Here is a 14,376-nt window from a genome sequence, read left to right on the forward strand (position 1 = left end):
TGTTAGTTGGCAAGAAAAGGGTAGGCATCTACCTGTCGACAAAAGCCATGAAATTGCTTCTTTTCCCTTGCAATCTGTGCTTTCAAGAGAGAACACAAGGTTATGGTATGAAATCATTGACATGCCCGCTGAATTTTTTTTTTGCATCATCAAAGCTCTGAAAAGCTTCAAGGTACTTGGCATGATAAACATTTTTTTGTTTACTCTGCCTCTGTGGCTACCTATGTCCACCATCCACCCTCCTTCTTAGAACCAAACTTCAATGTCTTATTACTTTTATTTCTTTTCTGTTTGCATAATCTTTGTCCATGCAACAAATTTAGTGAAGGTATAAAATGGTTGCAGCAGGTTGGTAATGTATGTAGCTAGCCCAGGTACGGTGTTGTGCTCTCTTCTCAATTCATACAGGGAGGAACCCTGAATTCAGTTGGGAGACAAATATTCAACCTGAAAAATATAAAGAAAATTTCATCATAAGCCAAGGAATTAGGGGTTAAGATATGACTTCCTTTTGTATCATGCCCAATATTATTTCATATTGGTTATTAATGTAGCATAATATGAAACCCTTGCCGAGCAGAATTGACAGCAGCAGCAAAGAAAACGCAGTTGAGGGCCAGACTATTAAGAATAGGACCTTGGATTTTTAGAGCAATGTTAAGGACAGGGAAATTAGAAAATATAAAGTATGAGACAAAGGGACACAATATAGATATTTTAGGAATGTACGCAAGGTAAGATTGAAGGATAGGGAGAATTATTGGGGTGCTAATTATAGAGTAATATACAGTGGAGGGCAAAAGACCTAATGAGGGATACCAAATATAATGGAACAAAAAGGTAGGAAGAAGCATAGTAAACATAGTGCAGGTGTGCGACAATATTATTGGTAGAAGTAAAAGCTTTTTAAGGAGGAAGAAATAGAGCAGATACCCTGTATGATGAATTGTAGGAAATAATTTCAGGTTTCCCTGGGAGGAAATATGTGATAGTTTTGGAGGATTGAAATTCCGTATTAGGTGAAGGGATAGACAGGGGTGAGGACTGTGGTTTAGGTGCAAGGAGTAGCCATGGAGAGAAAACAAGTAGAGTTATGCTGGAGAAATGGTTTAATCATAATGAACACTTAGCTTAGAAGCAACAGTAGATATATGGGGAAAGTGCCCAGGGATACAGAAAAATATCAATTAAACTATATTATACTTGGACACAAATTAAACATTTGCACAGCTTTCCTGAAGCTGATGCAGATTCGAATCATAATTTAGGACAAATGAAGTAAACATCAGATTCAAGAGGATAAAACAAGGAGTATGGGTGAGGAAATGGAATGTACAAGCATTAATCATAAGGAAAAGAAAGGATTACAAGGAGGTATTAGAAAAAATCATGATTGAGGATAGGGAGATGGGTACAGTTGAAGAAAAATGGGAATTCATCAAAAAAAGGATACTGAAAGCCTCAAATAAAACAATAGTAACTGTAAATAGAAAAGTAATAAACTGGATTTGGAAACTAATAGAGCGAAATAAGCAAGTCACAGTGTTAGCATATTGGAAGGTGATGAAGAAAGGGAGAAATGAGTGCACTACTCAGAAGGGTGAAGGCATTATCGGGAAGTAAGAATGGACAATCTATGAACACTTTCCTAAGGTCAATGGCATTTCCCAACCCAGAAAGAAAAATGCAGCCAATGTGAGAACTATAGAATTAAGCATTTGATTCTGCATGTAGCTAAAGTGGTACTTGGGTTCATCAATAAGAGGATGGAGAGGAGAGAAAATGATTACAGAGGGGATTAGCAGTTTGTTTACAGGAAGGGCTGAGGTATGCATGACGCCATGGTAGCATTGAATTCACTAATAGAAAGGAACGTAAAAGAGTAGAATCAGGATGTATTTGTTTGTTTTGTATGTTTCATGGTAGCATTTGATGGAGTTAATTGGGTAGAATCAATGAATGTGTTATATTAATAAGACTGGGTTGGTGTGATAAAGAATATAGGCAATCATTGTGGGTCAGATTGCCAGGTGTGTGTGGTTAATGGATAGTCAGAATGGACAGTGTTAGGAAGAGTAAGACAGGGGTGTTCATTACTACCCCTGTTTTTCAGTGTATAGTCGGTGAAATGAAAGAAGAGGCATGGGAACTGTTGGAGTTAGGAATGAAAGTCAATGGGAAATTCATTAACCCTTGGAGTGCCATGCATAGGCGCTTATTTTTGTGCTAAAATAGCTAGACTATTTCAAATAGAAAAATAGAGTTGATTAAAATGTCTCTAAAATAATATGTATGATAACTTACTCAAAGGTGATAAAACTTATATAATGAGGTATAAAAAGAGAGAAATAATGCATAAAAATAAGAATTATTGGATTGTCATTTACCGTTACAGCCATTGAGAAAAGTGACACTGGCCTTTTTGGGAAAATTTGTCAGCATCGCTCACAGTGACTTTGATACTTACAGGGTTAAACCAGTTAGGCGATTAAACTTAAGTAAACCAGTCAGCCAAGTAGTCACAATAATTTTTGAATGCATTATAAAGTCAGTGTGATAGGTATGGGTTAACAATCAATATAAACAAACCCAAGATGACAGTTATTTTTAGGAAAGGAAAGGCTTAGTCAAACATTAACATAGGATAACAAAAAAGTCAATTTAGTAAGAGCTTAAGAAGAAGAATTCATTTAGGCAAAAAAGCTTTCACAAGGAGGGAATTGATGACAAGGACTCGAAGTAAGAATGTTCCAAAAGATCCATGAAAACTTTGATGTGGAGAATGATTTTTTATGGTGGGGAAATATGGTTGTTGAAGCAAGATGATAGGCAAAATTTGGAGTCTTTTGAACTGTGGATATGGAGAAGGTTGTGTAAGATAAAATGGACAGAAATGAAAACAAACAAAGTACTAGGAATGGTAAAGGAGGAGAGAGAATTTGTGAGGAAAACTTAAAGTTAAGAAAAATAGATGCTGAAACTTTTGATTGGTGATGGAATGTTGAAGATTGTGATAAGAGGGGATAATTCAAGGCAGGTGATGTAGGAAGAGGAAAAGGATAGGCATGTAGGATGTAATGACTGGAGGAAAGAAGTATGCAGAATTGAAATTTAATATTTTTGATGTGTCAACGTGCTTCTTGTTAAATGGAACTGATGACTGTAGCGATGTATGATCTGTGCGTATCCAAAGCCTAATTTAAATAGTTGACTACCATTAATGATAATTGATCTGGCAAAAAGAAATGTTGTGTTTTGAATACAGTTGAGTTTTTTAGTCACACGAATAGCAGTAATTGAAGCCTTCAAATTGTATACACAAAACTTAGTATTTCACAAATCATTGTGATGTGCAAAGTTTTGAGAAAAATTTCAAGACGAAGTTTCCAAGTTATAGGACAAGATCATGGCCTGAATTTCTTCAAAGAAGTATTTTTGGCTTTCCTTGACAAAAATGCATGAACTCCTATGTTTTTGCCTGGGACTGCCTCGTAGCTTCAAATTATGTAGTACCTCAAATTTAGCCGGATTGAAATAATGAGGTTTTACTTTACATAGGTAATTTGTTACAGTATGTTCTATTTTTTATTGAAACACAAAGTCCTTTTTCATTATTTCATTTCTATTCTTAAGGATGTATATGGTAAATGACATTTATTGCTGCTGATCCTTGAAGGAGAAAATCATTTGTAATTTTGTCTGTCTAACTTCATATCACCCTCCATAGTAGGACTTAAACATTATGCCTCCTAAACTTTTTACAGGTTGAAAACGAGCACTGTATGCTGCTGGCCCTGCCATGTGGCCGTGACCATTTGGATGTGCTTCAACAGTCAAATAATTTGCAGTCTGGATTCATCACTTATCTGCAGCAAAAACAGGCTGCTGGAATTGTAAACATTGCCGCTCCTGGTTCTCACCAGGTAAGAGCAAAAAGACATTTCCCATTATGATGATTCTTGCCTATGAAATAGAGGCCCTTTAAATTGAATATTTTCCACATTTTTCAGAAATAATCATTTGTAAGCAGCCTGCTTGTCCTTTAAAAAACATATCTCTTCAAGACTTGGAAAATGAAAAATTCTATGATTCCACTATATTATTGCATGTCCGTTCAATTATGACTGCCTGAAAATTTAGGAGTGAAAAGATACTCTTTTATTTTAAACATCATTCAATGTGTCTCCACTGAACTTTTATTGTATCTTAATTCTAAACTTTTATTATACATGAGAGTTTGAAATGATATTATTTTAAGTTTATTATATCATTGTCATTTTCGGTGTTATTACTTCCACCCACTCTAATTTAAAGGTATCTATAAACTTCTTTTATATTTGAATGAAATGAGACAATTGAAATTTGTATGCAGGATGTGAAACCATTTTACATGCCGTTGTTCTGAGAGAAATTCCAAAGGTGTAACATCAAGTACAATATCCTTACAGTGCTGGCCCATTAATTGTAGGCTCTCCACTCTTGAGTTCCTTCAATCATTGGCAATATTTCCATCAATGAAACGGGAGGAAGTTAAGAGGATATTTTATTGTACAGAAGTCTCAGTAATAATATTCTTTATTAACTTGTGGCAAGTTATCATCTATTAGGAACAGAGCATGCACATTTTTGAAGGGACTCGGATTCTGAACTTAATAAATAGTTAAATGGTTAAACCAGGGTTGACCTTTCACGGCAAATGGCTTTTGTAATGTGGATGGTATGTGTAATTATTTATGATGCATGCCTCGTTACTGTTTATTTCCTATCTCATTGATGATATTTTATTGGCAGATGGGATTGATGTCATATTTTGCCTTTTTTTTATCTGCATGATTTTCCATGATTGATACTCAACCCTTTGTTTCACATTTAATAATGCAAAATAATTGTTTAATAAAGCAATTAAATGATTAACCTATTTCCAAGGAGTGTCAAAGGAAGTATCCCCAGCTTTCTAAATTTATTTCAAGTTCATTTTAACAATAATCATGATAACACATTTATAAAAATAATTTACATGTGAATTTAATCATAAAGAATTTATTTAGTATAACTATCATCAACGGAAGCCATTCAAAATCTGCTGTAATAGTGATAGATTGATATACAGGTGAAGTTAAACCTTGAAAAAAATGTCATTTTCTATTAATAGAAATTTCTAAAACACATTTTTATGGTTTGTTGGAAAGTTTGATAAAAGTTGGGAAGCAACTTTTCGTGAATGCATTTTTAAAGAGGTTCTCTGAGTGATAGGAGAGAGTGAGGTGGAATATTTCCAATGAGTTGAATTGGGAATTGAATACTAAATGCTTCTCAATTAACAAATGAATTAATTGAATCAGCCTTTTTTTCCATGAAAGAAGATTCATAATTTAATAATACTCCGCTAGAAGAATTGAATTGAAATTGAGATAGTAAAATAATTGACAACCAAGTTTGAAAGCATGAGATTCAGGGAAGATCTGTTCATAGAATAAATAGCTGGTCTTATGACATGGCATAATACATACTGCAAATTAAAATTATGTAACCTTATTTTTTTCTAAAACTTAAAGTTTATATTTTTGGCAAATGCAGGAATTTCGTCAATTATGGTGATTGTACAATAAATCACATTAATGAAACAATTCTAAGTATGGCATCATTTATTAAAATATGATGCATATTACATTTTCTGTTAGAATCTTGTTTTTTGATTAACTAGAAATGTCCACTAAATAATGACTAGGAATGTCCACAAAGGTTCGCCCATCAGTTTAATGAGAGAGTTTCACAGTTAAAAATCAATTTTATTTAAAATTGAGGTATGTGTACGTAGAGAGGAAAAATGAGGCTACTAGTGAAGAATGTTATTTTGGTGAGCTAAATAAATTTATTTTTCCTGGCTAAAGAGCTGGTTGAAAGTTACCATAATGGTAAAAATTGTATTGACAGATTTTCAAAAGTATTCAAAGGCAAGCATAATCTAGGTATGGAAAGAGTGAGATTTATGATATTTCTAGTCTTCGTTATATTTAACTGAATCCAGTATTTGGGATAACATGTGTATGCAATGCACTTTATGTATAAAAATTTTGCCATAGACTCATACATGTACCCTATATAGTATGTAGGTGGAAAAGGTCTAAACAAAGAGAAACAAAAATAGCAACATTTAATTTTTCTGACAAAACTTACTCCGACTAAAGGCTATGAAAAATTCAGTCATCAGAGTAATTGTGAATCTGTTTAGTCACTCAAGTTTATCTTACTGGGAAAGCTGTCACACCGCCCTAGCAATTTCCACTGTTGAGCTCTGCCAATATTATTTTATAAATGTTTGTAAATTATGCTAATAGCAGTTATGATATCTGTTGCATGATTTATTGGTACTTTTTTCAATAACTTGAAATGTATGATTCCATTTAGGGGTAGGTATCACAAGGAACCATCAGTGTTTCCATCACGTCAATTCATATGAATTAAGGAAATCTGGTTTGACAATATGTATGATGTAACTGAATATTTAGTATGGTCTTTGTCAAGAGGCTGTCTCTGTTTTGTTTCCTATTTTGTAATGGTTGCATTGTTTGACCTCTGTATTTTATTACCTCTGTTAGTCTTCCATAGTGTTTGAAAATGATGCCATATGTCTATAAAAATGGGCAAATGAGTACATATTGAAGGGCATTCTTTTCAGAATTCATTTTCCATTTCCAAAATATTTATAAATAATACTGCAAACCCTGCATTATTTTGTTACAACCAATAACATTTCGATGAAATAGACATGAATTTTGATCTTAATCAAATTTCTGGTGCATTTTCCTCTGTAACACAAAGACTTTTCCATGAAACTAAATATGAGGATTTTCATTCAATTCTTGAAAAATGATGCTTTTCTCACATTAAAAGTTTCCCCCTACCTACATGATTTTCCACAATTGATACTCAAATTAGCGATACATTTTGCAATGTTCTTTTATGGAAAAAAAACTAATTTGACTAATTCCTCAATATATATATTTGAGAAGCATTTAGTGTGCGATTTCCGATTCAACTCGCTGTGATTGTCCGTATTCATGCTCCCTTATAAATCAAAGAATCTCTTTATAAAGTCATGATGAAAAATACTTGCTTGACTTTTATCAAACTTTTCAAAACCCCATGATAATGTATTTTAGAAATTTCTCTTTATTGAAAATAATGCTTGCTCAAGATTAAACTTAACCTGCTTATCAATCCATTGAATGGATCTGATGGACTGATGACTGTAGCGTTAAGTATTTATATGCTTGCACATGTTCATATACACATACATACACGTATACATATGCATACACAACCAAAAACACACACATATGTGTTGTTTCCATTATGCCTATTAGCCTTAAAGTTTAAATTTATTTGATGTACGCTTATTCTGGAAGAGTTATAATAGGCTCTTAATTAAGTATAAATATACAAGATGGAAAATTTTTGAGGATGTAAAATGTTAATACAAAATATCATTGAAGAGTTAAAGATATATGTGTATGTTAATTTTGTTATATCTTCTTTACAGGCCGCATATGTTGTGCACATCTTTCCATCGTGCGATTTTGCTAATGAAAACTTGTCGAGGATAGCACCTGATTTACTCCAACGAGTTTCAGATATAGCTCATCTTTTAATTATCATAGCTACAGTATGAGCCATGACAAATCTCGAGAAGAAAACCATCAAAGAAGATCTGTTCCAACCAAGTATTTATGGCCAAACTCATTGGTATCACCAGTATGAAAATGTATTAAGTTAAAAGAAGAAGCCAACTAAATGTTTTCTGTAACATTCAATGTGACCATTAATAATTTAAATATTCCAATTAAGGTGAAAGTTAAAGGTGTAGTGAAGCTAAGAAAAAATTGGCATAACAGCTAATGTCAAGTGATACATTAGTTTATGTGACTGAAATTGTGATATGATAGATGTGCTATGGGTATTGAAACTGCCCGATGAACATTTCATTCCGTTTTAATTTAAATTGCGCGAAGAATGTTCCAGAGGGATGTTTGTATGATTGACAAAGAAGTAGAGTAAAAGAAGCTAGTAATTTCCATCAAAATATTCCGATAAAAAAGATGTCTGGATGTTGTTATTGTGTATGTATGTGTGTATGCATGGCTACTGTCCAAACTGTAATTATATATGTCCTTTGGAAGTTTTCACTGTGATGGGTCTTCTTGACTTGATGGAGAACTGTAGGAACTCTTCTCAGTGGTCCACTACTTCCAAATGGACTCCAAAGCTTTCAGCAAAACGATTTGTGTGTATGATGTGTTTAGAAATGAATGAATGTACCTATTTGTGTGAATGAATGTCAATATTGTACATAAGAGATGTTCTTATGTAGGCCTGTCAGCCAAATGAGCATGTTCACCTAATGTCATAAGTCATAATCAGATTAACTGTACATATTTTGTACATACAAAATGGACGCACTGCTTTTGCATAAAAAACAGAAAACTGAAAAAAAATACAAGACTTGCTGAGTTTTATGCAGGTCCTGTGTGTTAGCGTGTGTATTAATACCCTATGCTGCATGAACACTTCTAAAACAAATAAGAAGAAGGAGACTAAAGAATATTATCATTTTTTATTTTCAGCAAACTCCATATATTTATGTTTGAAACCCATGATTCTGTCCAGAGAAAATTAAAACAATCTATCAGGTATAAATGAACTACAAGGTGTATGTTCAAAATTCATTCCATTTCTATGGATTAAGATATTTTACTTCAGTTTGCATAAAGGGGAATTCCAATGCCACTTGCGTATATATGAGCATAGATGGCGGCAGTGACAGTTATCATTACATGTACCCCATCTAATTAAGCTGCTGTTAAAATTAAATTGTTTAACATAAGTTTGCTGAAGTGTTGATCACCAAGGATTCTTCATGAAATGTGTGTTTGTTGGTATACCCTATATGGAAACATTTATTATGATAGAAAGACCTGTAGACACTGTTATTCAATTAAAGAAGTTCAGTTTGATGAAATACTATATGTGATGGCACTGGAACCCCTTAAAAAATAGGTAGTTCATATATCTATAAATTAAAATACATATGGTGTTTATTTAAAAACGTTAAAGTGTTTTCAATGTCAGTTTGCTCAAAAGTCACCCAAGATTCTATTTTCACTTCTTTTATGTAAAGCAAGTGAAATGTAATCTATTTTTGATGTGTACAAAAGATAAAAGAACACTACTTTAAGTGTCAAATTCGCAGCCAACTCAGTTCGAAGAATGAAACCTTGTATATATGACAGAGACTATCTTAGGCTGTGATCGGTCTGATTAAGTTGTCTGATTTAAGTTGATCAAAGATCGTCCAGTGATTTTAAGTTATTGAAGAAATAAAATGGTTGATGAAAAATTATTGTCGTTTATAAGTATGGTGTTTGAAGTTCCTCTCATTAATAAACATATGACGATCACTATCTACCTCTTGCCACCAAAAACATTCCAGCTTAATGAGATGAATCTATTTGATGCCAAGGCATTTATGTAATTCATAATCTGGTACATTACTGTTACATGCCACTGTCATCATTTTAGAAATTAATGTATTAGAAATGTGGAAAGTCTTATTTAAAAATTGCACAAATTCTTAACTTTTTATCAATCATTAAAGTTTATATTATTGCTGGGACTACCCTTTTTCATTGTTACATCATAATCTTGTTTGAATGAATGAAACTTCTTGAATGAATTCTAATGTTGAAATTAGAAATCATCAAATTATTTTTGTTCAGAACATTTTTTGTTGAAAACATGGTTGAATTTTAGTTCTTGAATCATGTTTGAAATATAGTTTAAACATATTTCTCAAACATGTTGAAACATTTGTGGGAAAGTTAATTGTACTATGATTTGCATAAACCTTCAAAAGATGATAAGAAATTGCCCAGATAGTCTTCCATTAGGTGCCATTTACATTCAAAGACATTCACAAGACTGGCCACTGACAAGAATATCATCATATGTGATCTCTTTTTGAAAATAAGATAATTTATAATACCTTTATTGATAAATGCCAATTGAAGCGGTATGTACATATGCTCACCTGAATATTTTACCATAGCAAGGAAAGTAAACACTGATAAAACAAGTGTCTAATAGCTTGAAAATATTCATTGGCATGAGATGTATGCAGTGTTTGGCTGTAAGAAAGAAAATTGAAGTATGAATTATGTTTCACTACAGGTACAACAAAAATATTCCTAGTCATTTTGGCCGAAGGAATATTTTTTCATTTCTACTACTTGAGAACCAATTTCAAGTTAATGAGCTGTGTAATAATAGTGACTTGGTAGCCCAGTGGGTAAAGCATTGGACCACCTATTGGAGGGCCCAGGTTCAATTCCTGGGGTTGCTTCTGTGCACCCTCAACCTCAGCTGTGTGATTGTTTGGGTATCATATCTTCCTGGGTACCCAAATGCGGCATAGGGAAAGGAACTGGCCCCTTACTCTGATGTGTGAATTTCAGTAAAGCTTCACCATCAGCTACCAAACTCCAGGTGGATAACTGTGGTTGGTAGTAATGGATACCAATTTCAAATAAATTGTCCCATCATCATGACATTTATATAGGTATTCAAGTAAGACTTTCCTGATAATGTTCTATAATGTTGCTAGCATTCAACATTTTAAATGTCAGTATGCAAACATTAGGAGACTTATTAGTCAGTTAAGAAATCTTAGTGTATGACTTTATTTTTAAATTCCTGGCCTCGTAGGCTTAGCATTGATATGAAAATCCTGAAAATTTATTTTATGGTTGGCCACTTGGGAATTAAATGGCATATTTTTAAAAAGAATGGAGTTTGAAATGAGCCATGAGAATTCTCAATGAAAAACATTTTCCATTTGCTTACTAGATCAATGTATGTTTGCCAAATACCATGTTTGATACAGCCTTTGGCAAAAACTATTTAGCAGGAATCACTTAGGATATACCAGTGGCCTGCATAACGATGAGGGATGATTGATATGGAAATATGTAATAATACTCTGAAAATTCAGGGAGAAGGATGGTATTTTGGTCAGGAAAATTTAGAAAAAGGAATGGGAACTATAGTGGCAATCCCAAGTTTTTATAACCCAATAGTTGCTAGTACCTCTAGTGGGGGATAATTGAATTTAACTGCATCAGTAATACTTCTACATTACCCAATTGATGGCTGCTAGCATCTGTGGCATTGAGTATAATTTATTGGGAATACACCAAAGAGAAGGAGATAAAGAAGTTGAAATGTAGAAAGAAGGAAAATAACATAGAGTAAATGCCCATGCTTTCAATTCTTTGTGGGGTAATGATTTTGTAATTGGTACTAAGAGATGAAGCAAATACCAATTTGCCTCTTGCATTTAAATGAGTGGGCAAATAGAATAAATCGTAATAGAAATGGGTTGTTCATACCAAAGGGAGAATTTACCCTTCAATTTTGACCACATCTTATTAAATAGTATTATTTACGCATAGATTGGAAAGCTGTAACAGGGATGCCACCTATATGGAAAAGTAAGGAATTTTATTTAGGTGTGGAAGATCAGGGGATTTTGGAAAAGTCTCTGGGGCAAACATTGTTCGTGTTATTTAGACTATCTCCTCAACAACATTGATTGTTAGTGTTGGTGTCCTCTGACGGAAGACTAGGGCACTTGAAACTCGTAGTTCAGTGTGCCAACTGATGTCTATCCTGTCTGCAACATGCAGACGAAAGGACAAGAGCACCACTTTAAAGGTATGGAGGTCACCTATTCAACCCTTATCCCAGCCCTTTATTGATTACCTTCGGTGTTCTAGCAGTAACCAGTGTGGCTAGGCCCTCAACAGCATACAACGCTAAGCATTTATAGTGTTTAATTAGGAAGGCTGAGCCTGTAATATTTCACATTCTCAAGTTCATCTCTCTATATTCTGTTATGTAATCAACGTCAAATTAATCCAGTCATTAACCATATACATCAAGTCTGTCTCACTGGCTGCCCCCTCAATGGGCTTAAGACCTGACATTTTTAAGAGGGTTTTAAAACTAGAAGCAATTACTCCACCCCCACTCTATTTTGTGTACAGGTAGAGGTGAAGCAAGGGATCCAATTCAAGTGATTACGAATTCAGACTTAATCTTGATTGCCTTGTTGACTAAAAAAAATTGAAATAACTTATTTTTTAATGAAAATTTATTAATGATGCTGTGACATCTGAAAGGCATAAATTTGATGATCTAATATACGCTTATACTCATATACATGTATTATTTTCCATTTTGTAGCATAATGTGGTGCTCATTAGCTTTCATATAAAATGGCGAGGTTTAAAGCATTACAATCATCCCGTTCACTATGAGTAGGCGAAGACATGATACCTTCCCCCCCTAATTAATTCTGTAAGTCCACAGTTCTCAGCGATATGGGGTTGGGGAAACCCCAGGGATATGGGGACTTGGGGAAACCCACCCTGCTTATTCCCTCGATTACCTCTTTATATCAATGCCAATTAGCCTAAATATGTACACACATGATTGCAAAAATTTCCAGTATACTGCATGCATGAGTACTGTTACAGATTTATCCTAGAAATGAAAGATTCAAAAACAAAATAGAAAAGCTACCTGGTTCATCAAAAACTGCAATGTGAATGAATTGCACAATTACAGAATAACCAAGGGTGCGAAATTTGATTTCTCAGTGATAGACATGCATATAATGACAGTAATCAATTGTGAGATGTTACATAGGTAAAAAAAATGTTGGGATAATTCAAGTCCCACTCTACACTAGTAGGTCAGAATATAATTACAAAGACATACTGCCAACATGATAGGGTCAAGGAATCTCTTAGTCAATAAGTGATAGATTAATAATTTACAACAAATCTCCCTTGGCCAACTTTTTATCCTGACACTTATTTCCACATTATCTTGCATTTTTTATTTAATCAATGAAAATCAGAGATCTGGAGGATTACGATTTATATAATCATTTGGGATTGTGATTGAATCTATAGGGACCACACTTACAAGGTGTGAAAGTGTTGCCCCTTACTCTATCCAAGGTATCCCAAAAGAATTCACTTATGGTTCTAGGAAACAGTGAAGTGAAGGATTCACTCTGAAGTGGCTCTAAAATTATGATTTAAAATACTTTGAAGAGTATGGGTATTTTATTAAATTAATAATCTGTATTGAACATATGTGATCATATAAAGGAAGTTTGGACATGATACAAGCATGAGTGGCTTATGGGAACCTTCTTGGTACAATCTCTGCCCTAAATCCTGTTGCTATTCCCTTAATGATGATTGGGAGTTGTCCTTAAAGTGTAGAATAAGAAAGAATGATTTGGTGAATAACTTTGGGAAACCTTATGAAATTATATTCAAACCACTGATTTTCTAAATACTCGAAGGTGTTGGCATTATTTTGAGGGCATTTTGTCAGAGGTACTATCTTTTTTCCATCTTTCCTTCACTATTCAAATATTACATCCCTAGGGAATCCTTTGCAATCAGTTTACTACTATCGCTGATTCAGAACAATACTTTTACTCAAGATCATAAACATAAATTTGGTGCGCCAGTCGCAGGCATCGTATATCAGGAGAAGACGATGTATAGAACTAATTTTGGCAAATTGATTACGGCGGCTGCAGGGTTGTTAAAAATACAGAATTTACTCAATGGCAAGGCTCAACCTTCTGAAATCGAATATTGAGGAATTGGAAAACTTGGAAAATTTCAACACAATTTTTTACGCTAAGACTGTTTTCAGTGGTGAAGGATGAAAAAGGTGTGGTGGACAGGAAGGCAAACCAATGACGTTGTGTTGGGTATGGTGGAGGAGGAGAGAGGATTGTTGGGAGGATTCAAGAAGAGACAGGAAATATGAATGCAGAACGTTTTAATGGCAATGGCATGTTGAAGACTGTGATTGAGTTGGTGTTATGCTAGAGTAAAAGGGGTGTTGGACGGTTGGAGAAACGCTGTATAAAACCGTGTTGAATAGAAGCTTATTGTAGTGTAGGACGTTCAGTTCGGTGGAACAGCAAGGAAATTGTCGCTGTACCGCTTGTCTATCTAGAACACATTAACTGGTAGATCGATAATAATAATAAAGAGAAGGTATATATAAGCTAAAACAACGGGTATATATTTACAATGAATATATTACAATATCTGCAGATTCGACGAATAGGTATACTGAAATCGTTTGATCATGCCCAAGGTCCGCTTATCCGCTTACGCCACAGTCAATTGTCAAGTAACAATGTTTAAACCTGCTCGCTTGAAACTGAGTGTGGCAACGGGGCCCAGATTCCGCTATCTTTCATTGGAAGGTAGGGAATAAGTT

At 34.0% G+C, this 14,376-nt stretch overlaps 1 protein-coding gene across 1 annotated transcript in view; it reads left to right on the plus strand.

The window, feature by feature from the left end:
• spen (split ends) overlaps window positions 1-9,592 on the plus strand; it is a 76,359-nt gene extending 66,767 nt beyond the window's left edge. The window contains exons 18-19 of the mRNA XM_071583315.1: window positions 3,765-3,923; window positions 7,544-9,592. Of these exons, the coding sequence (XP_071439416.1) occupies window positions 3,765-3,923; window positions 7,544-7,672 (288 nt within the window). The 3' untranslated portion in view covers window positions 7,673-9,592. The remainder of the gene's footprint in view (window positions 1-3,764; window positions 3,924-7,543) is intronic.
• Window positions 9,593-14,376: the final 4,784 nt, after the last annotated feature.

The sequence above is a fragment of the Hetaerina americana genome, unplaced genomic scaffold (assembly GCF_022747635.1).
Source record: "Hetaerina americana unplaced genomic scaffold, ioHetAmer1.1.p SCAF_13, whole genome shotgun sequence".
In the NCBI taxonomy this organism is placed as follows: domain Eukaryota; kingdom Metazoa; phylum Arthropoda; class Insecta; order Odonata; family Calopterygidae; genus Hetaerina; species Hetaerina americana.